This window comes from Rhinatrema bivittatum, chromosome 2 (assembly GCF_901001135.1).
Source record: "Rhinatrema bivittatum chromosome 2, aRhiBiv1.1, whole genome shotgun sequence".
NCBI classification, from domain to species: Eukaryota; Metazoa; Chordata; class Amphibia; order Gymnophiona; family Rhinatrematidae; genus Rhinatrema; species Rhinatrema bivittatum.
The window spans coordinates 31,579,207-31,599,130 of NC_042616.1; the positions used below are offsets into that span (position 1 = coordinate 31,579,207).

The 19,924-nt window shown below is 41.4% G+C and overlaps 2 protein-coding genes across 2 annotated transcripts in view; both read right to left on the bottom strand.

Annotated features, from left to right (window-relative positions):
* The window catches only part of LOC115083753 (oocyte zinc finger protein XlCOF6-like), a 187,302-nt gene that overhangs the window by 127,209 nt on the left and 40,169 nt on the right, over positions 1 to 19,924 (bottom strand). The window lies entirely within an intron of this gene.
* LOC115083764 (oocyte zinc finger protein XlCOF20-like) lies at positions 7,494 to 16,716 on the bottom strand. The gene is made up of 4 exons (XM_029587776.1): positions 16,585 to 16,716; positions 14,834 to 14,947; positions 11,310 to 12,530; positions 7,494 to 10,308 (listed from the first exon to the last, which is right to left on the bottom strand). The coding sequence occupies exons 3-4, from the start codon at positions 12,493 to 12,495 to the stop codon at positions 10,154 to 10,156; spliced, it is 1,341 nt and encodes a 446-aa protein (XP_029443636.1). The 5' UTR covers positions 12,496 to 12,530; positions 14,834 to 14,947; positions 16,585 to 16,716; the 3' UTR covers positions 7,494 to 10,153.

The window sequence follows — 19,924 nt, forward strand, 5'->3', positions numbered from 1 at the left end:
CTACTTTGAACTCTGAGATTTCAGCAGGTTCTCAGGAGGTTTGCTTGAAAATGTATGTTTGAAAATGTTAGTTCAGTTGTTGGGCAAATTCAAAATCAGGTTGCTGGGCATGATCAAATGATTAAGAGCAGTGCTGGTTATATTTCTTCTATAGAAAAACAGTATGAGTCTTTGAGGAAATGTGATGTGGCTTTGTTAAGGGGCCGGATTTTTCCTCTGGGGGTTGGGGATCCTGCCTTGAGTCTCATGATCTTGTCAGGAACACCAATGAAACTCTGGCGGTTCCTGGTACAGAATCTACTTCTGCAGTGACAACTTTTGAGAGACCTGCACAGATTACATTGGAAACACTTTGTTTACTGTACTCTTGGCCTAGCTTGATGCACTCTCTACCTAGGTGCTATCAAGCCTGGGTGAGAGTACATGGTAGAAATCTCAACTTTGTTTTCCTTTCCTCATTCCAAATCACATCACATGTTCACTGAATTGTACTGTGCTGTTTGTATATCTGACTGTGCATGTAAAACTGGCCCCTAAACCCTAGACCACCTCCAAAACCTCACCTTGAGTTTCTAGTTGACCCTCCTACAGTGGTATATAATATATAGTTGTAACATTGTAATGCAAAACATTTTAAAAATGAACGCCCAAGCGACAAAAAGTTTAATGTGTGTTGCAATAAAGGAGCTGTTGTTTTGCCAGCTATAACTACAAATGATTATATTATTAACCTGATGACTGGACAAGATCCAGATTCTCAAATATTTAAGAAAAATATAAGATCCTACAATAGTGCATTAGCCTTTGTATCAGTTGGAGCAAATATTAATGTCCCCACAGGTTTCGGTCCATATTGCTTTAAAATACACGGACAAATGTATCATCTTTCAGGAACTCTTCATCAACCTGAAGATAAGGATCCACAATATGCTCAGTTATATATTTTAGACGAGTCACTTGCAAATGATGAAATGATGAATGATCCTGCAAACAAGGCTTGCAAAAGACATGTAAGGGAAAAGTTAGCTGATATTATTGAATCAAATCCCTTAGCCCGAGCATACAAAATGATGCATGAGGTTGAAAAAGAACAGATACAACTACAAGGTAATGATGTTAACAATTCCAATATATGTATGATAATTTTACAAAACAGGGCTTCAGATCCTAGACGATATTGCAACGTTGTGGATTGTGTCGCTATGGTGTTTGTCAGCCCTGATGGGGAACACCCGATCAACAGAGATTTATTGGTTCATCTGAGACCCGATAGAAGTGTACATGGAACGAGTCGAGTAGACTATAGAGACAGAAATTTGGACGCTCTTTGTTATCCCCTTTTATTTCCGAACGGTGAACAAAGTTGGGGTATTGGCTTAGCTTTGCACAATGTGAGAGCAACAAGCTAAAGGCAAATTTTGAACAATATTATTCATATTTTTTGCAAATTAGGGACAATTTTAATCCTTTCCTAAGAGCAGGATGATTGACAAAACAATACGTTGTCGATGCTTATGTTAAAGCTGAAAGCAATGATCTCAACTTCATAAGAAGCAAGCAACTGCAACCATGCCACTGTGGGGTTTCAGCACAATCAGTCGCAACACTTTTTTCTTTTCAAAGAGGCAGTGAACTGCACCAATTTCACTGGCTGGCAGTTGGAAAAGCTATTAATAAAGTTTTACCACAGCATAGGACCAACACTTTTTTATGTGTCATATGAAGGCCAATGAGTGGCTGAACCAGTTTACCTAGTTCCAGCCAGGCGAGCCATCAGCTATGCAGGAATGCAGGATAAACTTTAGGAAGCAGTCTTGTGCTAGTAATCTGCAACTGCAGCTATGCTGGTGCTGCTCACCACTACAGCGCAGGGACACAGTACAGCAATGCAAAGCAGGAGCTGAGGGGAAGACCACATGATCAGCTAGACTGGCCCACTGGGGCATGCCTGATCCCCCAATAGGCCAATCTGCCCCTGTTCTATAGATCTGGGGGTGAATTTTCAGAACTTTACACATGCAAAAATTAGCATAAATGCATGTAAATAGCCTTTACTCAAAAATTCCAAATTTTATAAGAGTAAACAAATATGAGTGTATTTTCACTGTTGCATGCACATAAATGCATATAAAAAAGGGATGGTTTATGGGTGTTCTGGGGCAGGGGCAGCATATATGTGAGTTGCTATTGTATATAACATTTATTCTGTATACTATATTTAAATTGTATATTGTTTAACCATCTCTTTTCTCTCCTCTCTTCTTCCTTCTCCAAGTTCGGCTACCCTTGTTAAATGTAACTGTACTTTCGGACACCACAGTTCTAGTTTTTGTTTATAATGCACTCCTGTTCGATGTAAACCAGCAAGATATGCTTTCATGATTGCCGGTATATAAAAACTCTAAATAAATAAATAAAATAAATAAAAGATGTTTACATTTTTCAATTTGCTTGTGGATTTTTACACCTGCTAATTATTTGGTGTAAGTGATATTAAGTGTGTTTCTTGTGTAGTACTGACTGGGTGGGAGGTTGGATGAATTGGTGTGGAGTTCAGGCTAAAGAACCAGGAAGGTCTTAATAAGCTAAAGGACATGGAAAACTGGTGGATTAATTGATTAACTGGTTAATTTAATTTACAAATGCAAGTTTTAAAATTGGCTTATGCTCATAAATGGAGACTTATGCAAGTGTATCCTACAATATCTGTTCGCAGCTATATATTCCCATATATGTCAACGCACACGTTTGTTTGAAATGTATTCTCTCATTATGTGAACTATAATATTTTGGATAATTAGTCGATTACAGCTCACCTTTTGTCACTCGGGTGTGATGGGTGACTGTTTGATTTGGTGTCTTTTTCCCTCTTCTTTCTTCCAATCTGTTGTTTTCTTCTTTTCCTACTAACAAAAATCAGTAAGGAAAACTATCTTCCTTCGCATGCTCCTTCTTATTGTGAGCTAGGGCTCACTAGTGTTGCTATTTCAGATGGTAAATATAATATAGAAGTAGAAGTATATTCCTTTATTATATTAGAGAAATTTCTAGCTGTAGCAGGCCGAGTTGCTAAAGCCTAACCAGCCCCACCTTCTCTTCCCCCCCCCCCCCCCCCCTTCTTGCTGAGAAACACAGCCTGCACAGCAAAATACTTTGTGCCAAGGCCGGCACAAGGAAAGGAATGTGTAAGGATGAATCTCCCCCCACATTCCTTCTTCTAACTGACTTTTAACAAAAAGATTCTCATAGCTGAACTAAACTAACCAGAGAAATAAGACTTTCTCATAGCATTGAAAATAACAAAGAAAAATAGCCATTTAAGAACAGCACGTAGGCAGATATGAAGAAGACACAGAAACAATAGGTTAACTGAAAGTTGAAACCTGGCATTAGAATACGTTGGTTAAGCAAAAAGAACGTTTTAGATGCATGAGAAAATGCCTGAAGAAGGGGTAACACTGAAATGAAGGCATTGGATAGGCTGAGTAACCAGAGATGGGGAGGAGTAGAAAGATAAGCAAATGTACAATAGTAAGTTGTTTTTGCTTTGTGGGTGTGCCTGCTTATGACACCCGTACTTGCAAGTTCGTAAAATAAAAAACAAAAATTGTTTCACCAACTCTTTGTGTTCACTATATAATTTTCTAAGACAGTGCAGTACCGCTTCTAACATTATTAAAGTCTCTGGGATGAATGTTCCCTCCATGTCAGCAACCTAAGGAAGTAAATTTTAAAAGGATTTACCGTATGTATATAAAACTGGGTTTTACACATGTAAATGGGTTTTTGAAAATCTCTACTTTTAGGAGTCTAACTCCTTTGAAAATTCACTCCATAGGGCTGAATCATCAAAGGGTTTTACACACATAAATGGATTTTTGAAAATTGCAATGATATATCCTACTGTTATTATGCATATAACTATTTAAAAAATGATCTCCTAATTATGCTGTGATGATTTCTAGGTAATTAAAATACTTTCAAGTGTCCTGCTTCCTTTTCACATGCATAGTTTTTTTTTGTCTGTAGTAAGAGGCTTATCACCAGTCTGAGGCCAGATAAGGGTGATGAATAGGATGGATATTTGTTTTGTTAGATCAGGTGCCTCTTAATTATAACACCCCCTGCAGTGAAAAATTCTATATTCAGAATCTTGGCTGTCAAGTCAGACACTTTTAAAAAATGTCAAGATGATGGTAAAACATTTTGCCGCTAGGTGCTGTTTCCCCTCCTCATGACTTAGGTTTGGTTTCTCTCTAGAAAGTCCTTCCAGCATTGAATAAGGCATATTTTTCTAAGGGTCACCATTTTGGGAGACAGCATATTCTCTTTTTACTCTTTTAGGATGAAGTTGGGTCACAGCCCTAAAATAACTTATTTTTAAGCAAAGGCTGGATTGATTTCTCCAGTTGCATTTATTATTTAACTTTAGCTATGGTCACTGCCTTTTTAAACTTTAAGCAATTACCCCTTGGGCAGACAATTACATTTCAGGGGGCTCTGCCAGTTTCTGCCTCTTCCTTTCTATCAGGTCACCAGTTAAAGAGTTTCAGACTCCTTCATTCACTAAAATTATGACTCCTCTCAATATCCCCCCTTTTAAAACCAGTCTTCGGCACCACGGACAGCGCTCAGCACGGGTAGGGATTGGCTGCTTCAGCCTGTTTACTTTCAGTTCTTCCCAACCGTTTTTATTCAGGTTTTTAAAAAAAAAAAACCCTGACAGGACTACAGCCCTGGCGAGCTGCTTCCGCCCTTTTCTCTCCATAATCCCCCAACTGCCAACTGCCTCTCAACGGACCTCTGGTCCTCGAGCCCGGCTCCGCCTCGGTGACGGTTGCCAAGGCGATATTTAAATGAGGCCCTGGCAGGGATGGAAAGCAGCGCGCGAGACTCTCCTTTCGTCACGGCAGCTGCTGCTTAGAGGTCCCCTTTACAGTTCAGACCCTCCGTTGTTTTTTTTTTTTTTTGCCTTTTTTTTTTCTTTAGTTGCCCCTTTTAATTCAATTTTTTTTTTTTAAATTTATTTCTCACGGTTAGGAGCCTTTCGAGGGGCTCGTACTAAAACAGAGTAATGCAGCTCTGTCCTAGCCACCACCACCTGGGGCACCGATCCCCCCCCCCCCCCAGCCAGTCCATACTCCAAGTCTATAAAGCATCTGGGCACCTCTGTGGGCATCAACGGGGCACTAGTGCTCCAGAGGGAAAAGCTTTAATATATATATATTTTTTTACACATAGCCACATCACCTTTATTTCCCTGTTACAAAAATCATGACATGCTCAGGTGTCTGGCGCTCTCCTACGAGGTTAAGGAGCCTGGGAAGCTGGTTGGCGGAGCTGGCCAGTGTTTCTCAGCTTTTTTTAATGCCAGGGAGCAGCTAGCTGCCTTCCTTACATTACCATGGACAGGTTTCAGGGCTGCTGAGCAGGAGCAGAGGCGAGGGGTTGCTTCCTTCTCCACCCAAAAACAATATTGAAGATTGGGGGTGAGAGGGGGGGCGGAGGAAAGGGTGGAAGACTTCTCCGGCTCCCCTCCCTGCCTTTTAATCACTACAGGTCAGCCTTCCTGCAAATGGTCCCCATCATTTTAAGAAGGTAGATAGCCAACTTAAAAACAAGTTTTCTATAAAATTGCTTTTATTAAAAAAAAAAACAAAAAAAAAAACCAGCCCTTCCCCCAGCCAAGCACCAGTATTCTTAAAAAAAAAAAAAAAAAAAAGGGAGATCATGCAGTGCATTGGGCAGGGTAGGAGGTAGGCTGCCTTGCCCTGAGCCCACCTCCACCGAATCATCTCCCATCGGTGAGTAAAACCGGCTACAAATCCATTCTTCGGTGACAGAAAGGTATCTGCTTACCCGCAGCACCAGGCATGCGGAATTTCACTGTCTGTGACTGGATACGGTTGGCCAGGGCCAAGGACCGTGCCTGAAAACTGCAGTCCTTGAAAGAATTCCTGCCAAGAAAAAGCTGAAGATCCATGCCAAAGCCCAGACAATATCCATATTATCTCCCACATTGTCACTATCTACCTTCAAACAGACAATATCCATAAGAAATAATACTCTACAGTCAATTCCATTTTACTGTCTAAAGTCGTAGGGCATGAATGTTTATTGTGCTATTATTTTAATGTTAGTTTTAATTTGTCGCATTTTTAAGTTTATTTATTATGTATGTTTGGTTGTAAACCGTTTTGATTAATTCTTTTGAATTGTAAAGGTGGTATATAAACATTTTTAAATAAATAAATAAATAAATAAATAAATAAAATGGTGCCCACTGAACTATCTTCCCCTACTGATAAATCAGTTGGTGGAGCCCCAAGATCAGGTGACCCTTCTGGCAGCTCTTTCTCCATTCCCGCACCAGGGTGGGATGAACCGGGCTTGGTAATATCAGAAGGGGGAAATTCTCCCTGAGCCTCCAAACAACGCTGACACAAGTTAGAAGGAATGCCAGGCTAAGATGTCCAAATGTGACATGCCACACATAGGGCAAGGCACTTAGGTTTCTTCGCTATAGGCACTATCAGATAAGGCGCACAACACTGTGCCAAAATAAGCGCGCAACTTGAGCTCCCGACAGGTGTGTGTATATGCGTGTAAAATAGGTGCGTGCATGCACAACTGGGTGCCCTGGTAGGTGCTCCTATATGCCAAACTAGGCGCTGAACTAGGCACTCAACTAGATGTACAACTAAAAGCAAAACAGGCCGCACAGTCAGGCGCACAAGGCATAACCCGATGGAACAGGAGGGCAGTATACGGCACAGAAAAAGTGTGTGAAAGTGCCACTGCAGTCTAACATGCGGCGATCCAGCCGAGCCACAGAGAGGGCCTAGCCACAAGGGCTGCTCAACCCCTTCCCCCCACCCCACCCCCAACCCCTGAACACCACCAGAGATGGGAAAGGCCGTCGGATGGCTCGCTCAGCATGAAGATCGGGAGGGGGAGAGGAATCCCTACTCGCCTCCTCAAGAATTTTTTTTTTAAACTTTACCTGAGCTCAGCCCATCCTGACTGAGTACAAGCACTGTCTCTGGCTGCAGGGGTGGGGGAGTGGAGAGGGTATATACCTTCACCGCCGTGCTCAGCTTCCTGCACCCACATGCCTTTGAGCTGTTTTTTTTTTTTTTTATAGCTAAGTCCATGCCAGCTACTGAACCAAGGAACTCATCTGAGGGACCACGGAAATCACCTCAGGAATTCTCAACTGAGGGAGGGACTTTAAGGTATCACCACAGGAGAGTGGGGTGAATTAATTTCTTTCTTTTCTCCTAAACTTTAAAGCAATCCCCAATAGGTAGATGCATGTCCACCATCTGCTGGAGATGGAGAATACTAACAGGCTGATATCAGTGCAGGGGTATATGTACTGTGATGTCATCTTCGCTCTGTCTCCATCTGCTGGTAGAGTTGCATAACCCACTGGTTCTGGATTCATTTGTCTAGATACTAAGAAATGCTTCATCCATCTGGCGCCCTGACAGTCCAAGTTTAATATGGCATCCTCAGAGAAACAGAAGAGAGTTGACAAAATCATTACAGCAAACTCCCACCAACACAAATACTTAGAGCCAGGCTGCTGTATTTGGCATTTTATTCATCTTATGGGTAAATAGCTAAATACCGAGAAGCACAAAATCAAATCAATTAAAAAAAATAAATATAAAACAGATACACTATTTCATGCTTTAAAGTCACACATTCAAAAGCAAAATTAAAAATACATTTTCTAACTTTATAGTCTAAAATGAAATCTATTCTCATTTTCTCATGCCTATTCTTTCTACTTCTGTCCACTTTGCTCCAGAGCTTTCTCCTATCCAATCTCTGTCATTCTTCTTCACTCATTTCTCTTGTCCACCTATCTCTCCTTTTTCTTTTCTCTTTCATTTTCACAAACTTGCTTCTTTCCCCCCTCATCCACTAGCTCCTCCTGCCCTCCAACTGTTCACTTCAATCTCCATTTCGCCCCTTCATCTCCCTGCTCTCTCCCAAATCCCATTTCCAAGTTCCCTTGATCTGTTCTAAGTTGAATGCTCACAGTAGAAGTGTTTCCAAAATACTGTTTTGCAAATTTCAAGTGAAAAAAAAACCATTCGGGAGTAGACATCTTCATAGCTTTGGAGAAGACAAAATCCTAGCCCAATTCTCTGGCCCTGCCTCACATCTATTCCATTCTTTCCCTCCTAGCAACTCTCCCCCACCCCCCAATCTACACACCTCTAGTTTTCACTACCCTCCTCCAACTTACCAACCTTTCCCTCAAATTTCAGGTTGAGAGACACTGCTGCTTGAGTCTAGCAGGAGGAGGAGGCACTCGGGCTCTTCATGGGGGTTGGTGAGCTGCTGATTAAGTTATTTTGATCTTGTTTTAAAAGGCACAAGAAACCTTTGACAAGATATTTAAGATATTCATCTTTCTTCTGCAGCGGTGATGCAGTTCTTATTCTGCTTACTAAAGCCTGCTTGCGCCTTTATGTGAGGCTGACAGCGGCAACTCTATTTTCTGCAGGTCAAATTGGGTGTCAGTACTAATAATTTAAGTACTGGGGTGTCCAGTTCCCCGGCAAACGTCCGGCCCTCTAAGCTTCTGGGGCTGAACTCCGTGATCAAGCAGAGCTGCACTGTGAGATGATCTTTTAAGCAAGATTCCTTCTCTCCTTAAAGCCCTAAAATATTTACAGTAATTATTTGACATTCCACTTTTGGAAACTTCAAAGCAGATTAGATTCAGGTACTGCTATTTCTCTATCTGCAGATGGCTTACAATCAGAGATGGTAACTTTATAACGAGTGAGTGCCCAGATACGCGCATATATAAGTGCTAGCACACATGCGCATAAATTTTACACTGTCCACGAGTGCACATCATATAATATATGCCTATTTGCATATAGGTGTGCTCCTATTTTAAGCATTTACACGAGGAAATGTTATTCTTGTTTTTCCTTAGCACTTGGCTTTTACACCCGCAAGTCAGCACATTCTGTAACGTGCTTGTGAAGGAAATGATCAGTTTCACTAATTAGTCCGCCAGTTTGCCCAGTCCATCTCTGGGTCATCAAGACCCCTCTGCTTATTCAGCCTGCATGTCCCCCAGTTTACCCAGTCCCCCTTATCCAGTCAATATTTGGCTATTAAAAGATAATTAGCAGAAGTAAATATGCGCAGGTAACGACCATACATGCGCTGTGCTCGCAGGTTATAAAATAGCTACTTCAACATGTAAATGTTGGTCCCACCCTGGAATGCCTCTGACCCATTCCTTTTTTACCTGAGCAATTTTTTTTCATGAACCAGTACTTGCACGCATATATGCGAGGTTTATAAAACAGTACATGCGCAAATATGCAGTTTGCACTCACAGCAATTTTGTGCGAGCGCCATCTCTTTTAAAATTCACAGAGGGTAAAAGTGACTTGCCCAAGGTCACAAGGAATGGCAGTGGGATATGAAACCCTGGTTTCCCTGGTTCATAGCTCTCTGCTCTAATCAAGATTTTAAAATGGATCTTCAAATACACCAATAGCTTAGGGAGTTCCTGTAAGATTGGGGCTGACAGCACCTGCTGTAACTCTTGTGCTGAGATCTGTACTAATTGGAGTTTATGGACCAATGTATCTTCCAGGCCAATGTACAGCACGCTACAGTAATTGAGATGGAAAGTTTCCAGGACCTGCTTGAAATCCGCGTTTAAAAAAAGACTGCCGTTGATCTCAGCCTTATCATTTTCTGGAGTTTCACCCATCACCTCCTCTACGTGCCCTCTTTCTCCTGGGTCACAGCCTAACCATTCCCTGGCATCTCACTCGTCACCGCCTCCACTTGCTCTGGCTCTTCCTGAATCTCTCCTCTGGTGCTCCCTTCTGGATCTCCCCTTTATCTGTCAGCAGCATCACTCACTTGTTTGAAGACAGATTATTTTTGTACCTTTTTGATTTGATTTTTCCCCATTAGAGATGTTCAATTGACATCACTTAATTTTTGCAGCTTTCCCCTATTTTTGCTTTCTTCCTATTTTTCCAGATTCTCTTTTTTTCATTCTCTACAATACAGGGTTTATTGCATAAAAATAGCAGTACATTATGGGGGTTTTTTTGTGTTTTTATTTTTAGGGGTCTACATTACCGTCTTCTTCATTTATTCATCTGCTGCTGTGGTGGATCCATGAAAAGCTCCCAGGGCCTGCACCAGAGGTGTCGTCTTTACCTGCACATTCTGTATTGAGCCATGGTGCGCTCAAACCCTGAGCACTGTGTGCGGTGCTGGTTGTCCCATCTCGAGAAAGATAAAACAGAACTAGAAAAGGTGCCGAGGAGGGCAAAAAAAAAAAAAAAAAAGATAAAGGGTAAAGAATATATCTCTATGATGAGAGACTACACAGGCTAGGGCTCTTCAGTGTGGAAAAAAGAAGGCTAAGAGAGGACATGATAGAAATTTATAAAAACATGAGTGGGGTGGAATGGGTAAATAAATGGTAGTTATTTTCCATTTCAAATAATACTAAAACCTGCTATTAGCCAGGTAGGCTACATAAAGCTATTGCTATCCCTGGGAGTGAGTAAGATGAATTAGATCTACTTTATGGGATCTGCCAGGTCCTTGTGACTTGGACAGGCCACTGTCAGAGACAGGATGCTAGGCTCGATGGATCTTGGTCTAACCAAGCATGGCACTTCTTAAGTTCTTATGTTCTGCATTGTCACCACCACCACTATTAGCTGTGGTGCAGGGTGTGCATGATTTTATCCTAGGTGACAAATTACCAATATGAATAAGTCTTTTTGAATCTTTTCATACTTAAGTAATGACCTAGTAGGTGGAACTCTATTCTAAAGCAATGGAGATTAGCTGAGCTTTAGAAAATTGTTTAAGCCTTGTTATAGTTCTCTAGCTTTTAATTGATTTTTGGTTCATTTAGATGGTTTCTGTACTGCATATAATGCTCATTTTTATGATTTAATTTATCTCTGTGATCTACTGATAATTTTCTGTGGTGTTATAATTGTATGGTTGTATAAGTATTAGGCTGTTAAATGTTCAATATATATTAGCCTGCCTGAACCCTCTGACTGGCTAGGTGGTTTATAAATATGAAGTAAATATTAGTGGCTACCTTGTCAAAAGTTGATTTACATGTAATACAATGAAGTCACCATGTAAAGGCAGTCAGAGGACATACCAAGAGAATTTTATCTAATTCAGTTACACTTTGCCCATGTGGGTCCTCTGGTGTTTATTTAAATATGATTTCTCCTTAAAACTTTTACCACAATCAGAACATTTAAATGGTTTCTCACCTGTATGGATCCTCTGGTGCGCATTCAAAATTGATTTCTGAATAAAGCTTCTACCACACTCTGTACATGTAAATGGTTTCTCCCCTGTATGGACCCTCTGATGTGCCTCTAAACTTGATTTTTTAGTAAAGCCCTTCCCACATTCTGAACATGTAAATGGTTTCTCCTTCATATGGATTTTCTGGTGTGCTTTTAAGGTTGATTTCTGAATAAACATTTTACCACAATCGGGGCACATAAATGGTTTCTCTCCAGTATGGATCCTTTCATGGTTTTTTAAGTCTGATTTCTGACTGTAGCACTTGCCACAATTAGGACATGTAAATGGTTTTTCACCTGTATGGATCCTCTGGTGTACTTTTAGACATGCTCGCAAGCTAAAACATTTACCACACAGTGTACATGAAAATGGTTTCTGTTCTGTATGGGTCACTTGATGAACTCTTAGATTTGAATTCTGTCTAAATCCTTTACCACATTCAGGACACTTGAATGGTTTTTCTCCCGTATGGATCCTCTGGTGTGTTATTAAAGCTGATTTTTGAGTAAAGCTTCTACCGCACTCTATACATAAATGTGGATTTTCTCCCGTATGTATCCTCTGGTGTACTTTTAAACATGATTTATGCTTAAAGTTTTTTCCACATTCAGGACAAGTAAATCGTTTCTCTACTATATGGATCCTCTTATGGTTTTTTAAATTTGATTTTTCATTAAAGCTTTTACCACAGTCTTGACATACAAATAGTTGATCTTGAATATGAATGCCCTGATCTTGTATTATTTGTATTCTTTGACTGAAGTTTTCACCACATAGTTTGTTACCTCTGTGCATCCTCTGGTGCATACTTAGATATAATGTTGAACTGAAACTTTGACCACATTCAGTGCATTGAAATGGTTTCTCCCTTGTAAGACTTAACTGGTGAGAGATACATTTCTCTTTTCTTGTCACATTTTCTTCCCACTTTGTGCAAGTGGATAACTTTTCTTCTCTACTGGTCTGGGGTCTAGTGGCAATTGTCAAGTTTCCAGAAATGCTGGTTGTGTCTCCTCTGGATTCTGCAGGGATTCCTCTTTTCTTGCTTGATTCAGACTCTCTTTCCCCCTCTGATCCCTGGATAAACCTCTCTTTGTTTTTCTCTGGGAGCATCTTTTGGGTTTCCTGGTTCTCAGCACATCCCATCTGCTGCTTCTTAATTTCCTGAATGATCTCATAGTCTGTTGAGTAAGAGAGAAAGTACAGACATTATTTCATATGTTGGGGGCACAGGAAAAGCTCTCAGGCTCCACACTCAGACCTTCACAGTCAAATGTGCAATGGAGAGCTAACGGCATGTGTTTTACTCTAATAAAGAATTTTCAGAAGGAAATGGACAGACCTACCATTAAATCCAATGAAGCCACAATCATATAATTAATAGGGATATCAATTACAAAAAGTTATAAAACTGGATTATGATGACTTTCTTGTTTACATTACAACTCATTTTGTGTATTACTACTGGAAGATTGGTGCTATCTGGGCATGACAGGGCATGGTATTGTCCTACGAAATTTATAGTGGGGCTGAGGAAGAGCCAATAAGAATTGTTTGCCCATAAAGGACTTGTTAATCCTTTCTATGCATTCCTTTCTCTTCAGCCTGTGATGATTCTGTCTTTGACAAGCTGATGATATGAAGACCATTCTCAATGCTCTCCGAAACCTGTTGATGTCACTTTAGGGATTACATTGGTCCCTGCCACAGGATGTAGTTTGACAATACAATAAGTGACACACATACAGAGTCACACACAGTCAGAGGGGAGGAGAACAACTGGATGCAGGAAATTTCTCTCACTAAGTATTGCTGAGTACCTTCACATGGTGATCATGTTGTATTACAACTAGACAAAATCTTAGCAAGGTGACCACTACGACTGAAGTATAAAAGGAAGGAAAAAGAAAAATTCATTCTGGTCGCACATGGCCCACACTCAGCCTCAGCACTAGGGCTAATGATGGTGATGACAATACCCCTGTTATAATTTATAGGCCATACTGAATCTTTTCATGAAGACAGAGCACAACAGACAGACCACAACAGATAATGAGAAGCTTAAGAGCCCTAATTACACTTATGTGGGAGAGTTAGAGTGTATAGCAGCAAATGACTGACTTGGGTCCGGAAGGAAATACTGAGTCCTAGCCTTCCTTCTGGGCCCCATCCAAACAGTAAAAAGAAGGGGGAAAAAGGAAAAACAAGGAGTGTAAGACAGCAGTGTCTCAGTGCTGAGTCCATGTGCAAATTTTTAAGAAATTTCTGAAAACTTGGTTATGTAAATCAGGCTTTTTAGATAGTGGGCACCAGTATCATCTTTAGGAAACATTAACAGACATAACTGCACGGTTTAAAATTATTTATTTATTTATTTACTTTTATATACCGGTGTTCGATTTTACATATCACATCGGTTTACATTTAAACAAAATTTGCAGGAACTTTTGCGTTACCTTTGTCAAATACATTAAACATTTAAATATGGGATTGTTAACAAGGGATATAAAAGAACATGGGGAATGGCTAACACTACATTTAATTATAATTAAATGCTTTAAGTTATGTTGTAAATCCAAATGTCTACAACCTTGTGGGGTAAGCTGCCATGGGCTTGGATACGGGAAGGATGATGGTTATGATTCTAGGGGTGTCACAGGATGCAGATCCAGGGATTATAAAGTAATTTGGGAACTTACCCAGGAAGTGCTTACGATGATTTCTTATCTTCTCTTAGTTTAGACGTTAATACATTGTGAGTAAATTGGATTAACAACAGGAGAAATGTTCAGTTTACACCTGGGTGGGGGGCACGGGGAGAATGTGGTGGTGGGGGGGGGGGGAGAAAGCAGAAACCGGTAAAAATCTACATCCTGCCGCCTGTCACGAAGCACGGCCCGCGGCAGAACACTGCGATCCGCCGTCATCCATCAGTGCCCAAGGCTCAGAAGCTGGTCTCCCTTTCATTGTTTTACCAGTCCCCATGACAGCAGCCTACACCTGTGACAACCATTCTGAGCCCGGGAGAATAATATATGTTAATAACCCTCTCACCTGATCATGTTCTTTATACCACCAACCTATTATCCCTAGCTCATCTCTGCATATCTTTTCACCCCTAATTACATTAGTCAACGCATGTGTCTGTCTTTAAAATGTATGTTAAATGATCACATCAAGTCAAAAGTATTTGTCTGTTTATAATATGTATGTTATGTTGTAAACTGTTTGGAACGATGGTATATAAAACGGCTAAATAACTAATGAAACACACATTCCTCAGCAAACATCTCCCCATTTACCAGACAGCAACATCCCATCACATCCTGTAACAGATCCCTATGGAAAAGCACTAACGGCAAACTCAAGAATCAGAAGGCTTCAAACAGACTCTTTTCCTTCTTCCCCCCCCCGCCATTACAGACACAGAGGTGCCCCCCAGGCTGCCCCGGGGGTCCTCTCCTGCCCCTGAGCTCTCCCTCACCTCTCCAGGAGCTTTCCGGCCTTCTCCTGCCTCTCGGGTCCTGCTGCTCCCCGACCCACGGATCTTCCTCGCGCTCGATCTTTGATATCAGAGAAGGCTTCTCAGATGAAGGGCCTGTGCCGAGACAAAACAAAAATTACATCAGATTTCTACTAAATTAAGGAGAAAATTATTTTTTCAAACAGATAGCGAACCAATGTTTAAACAAACCTTTGCACGGCGTGAAGCTCATTCTGAATGGCCACTGAAAAACATTACTGATGTCAATACGTACAGGACATGTGGTATTATAAAAAAAATGAAAGCCTGAGCAAATAAATGGGGACAGAAAAGTAGAGAACATAAAGGTGAATGTTAAAAGCCCGCCGCGCACACCGATCCGGGGATGCGTGAAGTGGATTTTAAAAGCTGCCTGGATATGCGGGTAAATGCTGTTGTGTGCACAAATGAAAAGGTTTTGTTTTTTTTTTAAAGGGGTGGGATGTGCACGTGGTCTGGGTGGGGCATGGCATTCCAGGATTTTAACCTGAAATATTTGCATAAATACTTATGCGCAATGGCACTTGCCGGGGACCCTTTGGCATAACTTTACTTCTGCTATGGATGACAGGGAAGTGATAAAAAAAAAAAACCATCTAGGCAGATCAGCGGGGTTTTAAAGATCGGGGCTAACAGGGGGGAAGAAAGGCCATTAAACTAGGGGGGGTTTGGAAGACCTATCCCTTAACTGGACGAACTGGGAACGAACTGATTTGCATGGCAATGGCGTCGTCGCGCTTCCCATTCTAAATGACCTCACTTAAAGCAACAGAGGCTGTTTTTACGTGGACAGGCGCATGTCCACTTAAAATTGGGCGCACTTATGTGTGCGGTCAGGCTATTTTTATAACATGCATGCATATACGTGCCTATGTTATATAAAAGCCATGTCCCTGGGCTGGGGCCTACGAATGCAGGCACCACGTACGCCTGCGCACCGGTACGAACGTTTCTGGGATCCATATGAGAATGGGACTAAAAAACCTAACTATGATTGTATTAGATTGAGGGAAAGGGGGTGTGAAGGCACCTCTAGGATCACACAGAGATAAAGAGGGCCCCCAAAAAGTGGAACACAATGAAACCATATAAAACCCAATAATGCTTTGCCTAACACAATAAAAGAAATAATTATAAATTACATATAAAAAAAACCCTGCTCTTCCTAATTAAGCTTAGACTTATAGGAACACAGGAAAGAAAAGTTCCAGCTAAAAACACTGTAAGGAATTTTACAGTATAAAATGCAAGAAACTACTGTGAAGAAATATTCTATTTTAAGCACTGTGAAGAAATGTAAGAAAGGAAACTGCTTTTGCTTAGATATTCAATGAAAGATTGTGACAGTTGGAGCACTTGAAGATGCTTTGCTGAGATAAAGTTAAACAGCAATACAGCTTAGAGAAAGGAACCATATTCTGCCTTGCGAAGAAATGATGAAAAATGCATAGATGACTTTTAGCATAGAGTTGCTTGAATACTGTATTTTTCCTGGTTAGTCACTGAGATGTAAAAGAACTAAAAAAAAACATTCATGTGAGCCAGATCCGGTATAGAAAGCATAAAAACAAGTCAGTTGCACCAAGGCTTTAATACACATGCACGACCTGATCTGAATCCCAGCATCCTGGGGATACCACATCCAACTCCCAGCAGAGAACCTGAGTTGCACTACCTGTCTGAAGGGGACCGAACGGAGGCTGTGAACTCACCTGATTTCTCAGTTGAGCAGCCATCGAAGACATATCCTTGTAAATACTAACTCTGCTTTCTCTCTCTCTCTGGGCTGTTCTTATAAGTCGTCCTAATATAATCACAGTTATATATATTGATATTGCATTTTGTATAATCACTGCTTTTGTCACAATATATATATCTACTAGATAAGGGAGCCCTGACCGACGTGCCGCAAATGTGCAGTAGAGAGCAGCTCTACTGCACATGTGCGGACGAGCACGTTGGTCAGAGCGGAGCGTGCCTGAAACCAATGGCGCTGGGAGGAGCAGAAGTAGCGGCGGCGCAGTAGCAGCGGCGGTGAGGAGTAGTAGCGGCGGCAGCGGTGCGCACGTGAGGGATGGACACCCCCCCCCTACCGGAGATCTTCCGTCTGCGCCATCCGAGGGAAGGGGTTGTGGATGAACTGAAAGGGGAAGGGATTGAGGGGAGGGGGGGAGTGACTGAGGGGAGAATAAGGGGAGGGAAGTGACTGAGGGGAGAGTGAAGGGGGAAGGGAGTGACTGAGGGGAGGGAGGAGAGAGTGAGGGGAGGGGGGAAGGTATGGGGGAGGGGGACTAGAGGGGGGAGGTGAGAGGGTGTGGGAGGGAGAATAGAGGTGGGAGGGAGAATGGGGAGGGGAGGTGGAAGGGAGTATGAGGGGGGAAGGAGAATGAGGGGGAGGGAGTGGGAAGGAAATGGACAGAAAATTTTTTTAAATGTAGCCCGTTGTTACGGGCTTAACGGCTAGTATACTATATAGACAGATAGATATAGACAGACACATACACACAGTGTGTGTGTGAGAGAGAGAGAGAGAGAGAGAGAGAGAGAGAGAGTGCCTGATTTTCGCCATTTAACAAAAGGCAAAAATCAGTACAATGTATACCCCAGAGGAGAGGAGAGACAGGGTGAAATTAACAACATAAGAAATTGTCATGCTGGGTCAGACCAAGGGTCCATCAAGCCCAGCATCCTGTTTCCAACAGAGGCCACAAGAACCTAGCAAGAACCCAAACACTAAGAAGATCCCATGTTACCAATGCCAGTAATAGCAGAGGCCAATCCCTAAGTCAACTTGATTAATAGCAGTTAATGGACTTCTCCAAGAATTTATCTAAACCTTTTTTGAACCCAGCTACACTAACTGCACTAACCACATCCTCTGGCAACAAATTCCAGAGCTTAATTATGCCTTGAGTGAAAAATATTTTTCTCCGATTTGTCTTAAATGTGCTACTTGCTAACTTCATGGAGTGTCCCCTTTTCCTTCTATTATACGAAAGTGTAAATAACTGATTCACATCTACTCGTTCAAGACCTCTCATGATTTTAAAGACCTCTATCATATCCCCCCTCAGCCGTCTCTTCTCCAAGCTAAACAGCTCTAACCTCTTCAGCCTTTCCTCATAGGGGAGCTGTTCCATCCCCTTTATCATTTTGGTTGCCCTTCTCGGTACCTTTCCATCGCAACTATACCTTTTTTGAGATGCGGCGACCAGAATTGTACACAGTATTCGAGGTGCAGTCTCACCATGGAGCGAAATAGAGGCATTATGACATTTTCCGTTTTATTAACCATTCCCTTCCTAATAATTCCTAACATTCTGTTTGCTTTTTTGACTGCTGCAGCACACTCAGCCAACGATTTCAAAATATTATCCACTATGATGCCTAGATCTCTTTCCTGGGTGATAGCTCCTAATATGGAACCTAACATCGTGTAACTACAGCAAAGGTTATTTTTCCCTATATGCAACACCTTGCGCTTGTCCACATTACATTTTATCTGCCATTTGGATGCCCAAGCTTCTAGTCTCGCAAGGTCCTCCTGTAATGTATCACAATCCGCTTGTGATTTAACTACTCTGAATAATTTTGTATCATCCGTAAATTTGATAACCTCACTTGTCTTATTCCTTTCCAGATCATTTATAAATATATTGAAAAGCACTGGTCCAAGTACAGATCCCTGAGGCACTCCACTGTTTACCCTTTTCCACTGAGAAAATTATCTTTTAACCAGTTTATAATCCACAAAAGGACATCACTTCCTATCCCATGACCTTTTAGTTTTTTTAGAAGCCTCTCATGAGGGACTTTGTCAAACGTCTTCTGAAAATCCAAAAACACTGCATCTACCGGTTCACCTTTATCCACATGTTTATTAACCCCTTCAAAAAAAGTGAAGCAGATTTGTTAGGCAAGACTTCCCTTGGGTAAATCCATGTTGACTGTGCCCATTAAATCATGTCTTTCTATATGCTCTACGATTTTGATCTTGAGAATAGTTTCCACTATTTTTCCCGGCACCGAAGTCAGGCTCACTGTTCTGTAGTTACTCGGATCGCCCCTGGAGCCTTTTTTAAATATTGGCATTACATTGGCCACCCTCTAGTCTTCAGGTACAATGGATGATTTTAATGATAGGTTACAAATTTTAACTAATAGATCAGAAATTTCATTTTTTAGTTCCTTCAGAACCCTAGGATGCATACCATCCGGTCCAGGTGATTTGCTACACTTTAGTTTGTCAATGTGTCCTACTACATCTTCCAGGTTCACAGTGATTTGAGTCAGTTCGACTGACTCATCACACCTGAAAACCATCTCCAGAACTGGTATATCCCTAACATCCTCATTAGTAATGGCCTTATCTTCCCTAAGAGCCCCTTTAACCCCTCGGTCATCTAACAGTCCAACCGACTCCCTCTCAGATTTCTTACTTCGGATATAATTTGAAACGTTTTTATTATGAGTTTTTGCCTCTATGGCCAACTTCATTTCAAATTCTCTCTTCGCCTGTCTTATCAATGTTAGAGAGACATTCAAATCCTCAAAAGTATAAATCACACACAAGAAGCCACATCTTTTTCAGAGGAAAATATGTTCTAGAATAAAATGACATGATATAAGGCTTCAGGGGGTAGACTCAGGACCAACATCAGAAACTATTTCTTTACTGAAAAGGTGGTGAATGTATAAAATGGACTCTCAGTGGAGCTGGTGCAGACAAAAAATGGAAAATGAATCCAGAAAAGCCTGGGAAAATCACAGATGATCCCTAATTGCAAAGAAGTGAGCGGAGAATCAACTAATGTAAATGTCATTGCACTGGGGATTGAATTGGGCAGGTTAGGTGGGCCAAATGGTCCTCATACTTATCTACTGTCATATTCTAGGAAAGCAGTGAAAAACAGGGGTGGGAAGTTGCAGTATTTCAAACAACCCACCCTTCACTCACTCGAGAGCAGGTGCAAGGGGAGAGATGATCAGAGAAAATCAAAAGGGCAGAGAATGGAAATACATCCCAGTGATGGTGCAGGCCATGGGAAGCCA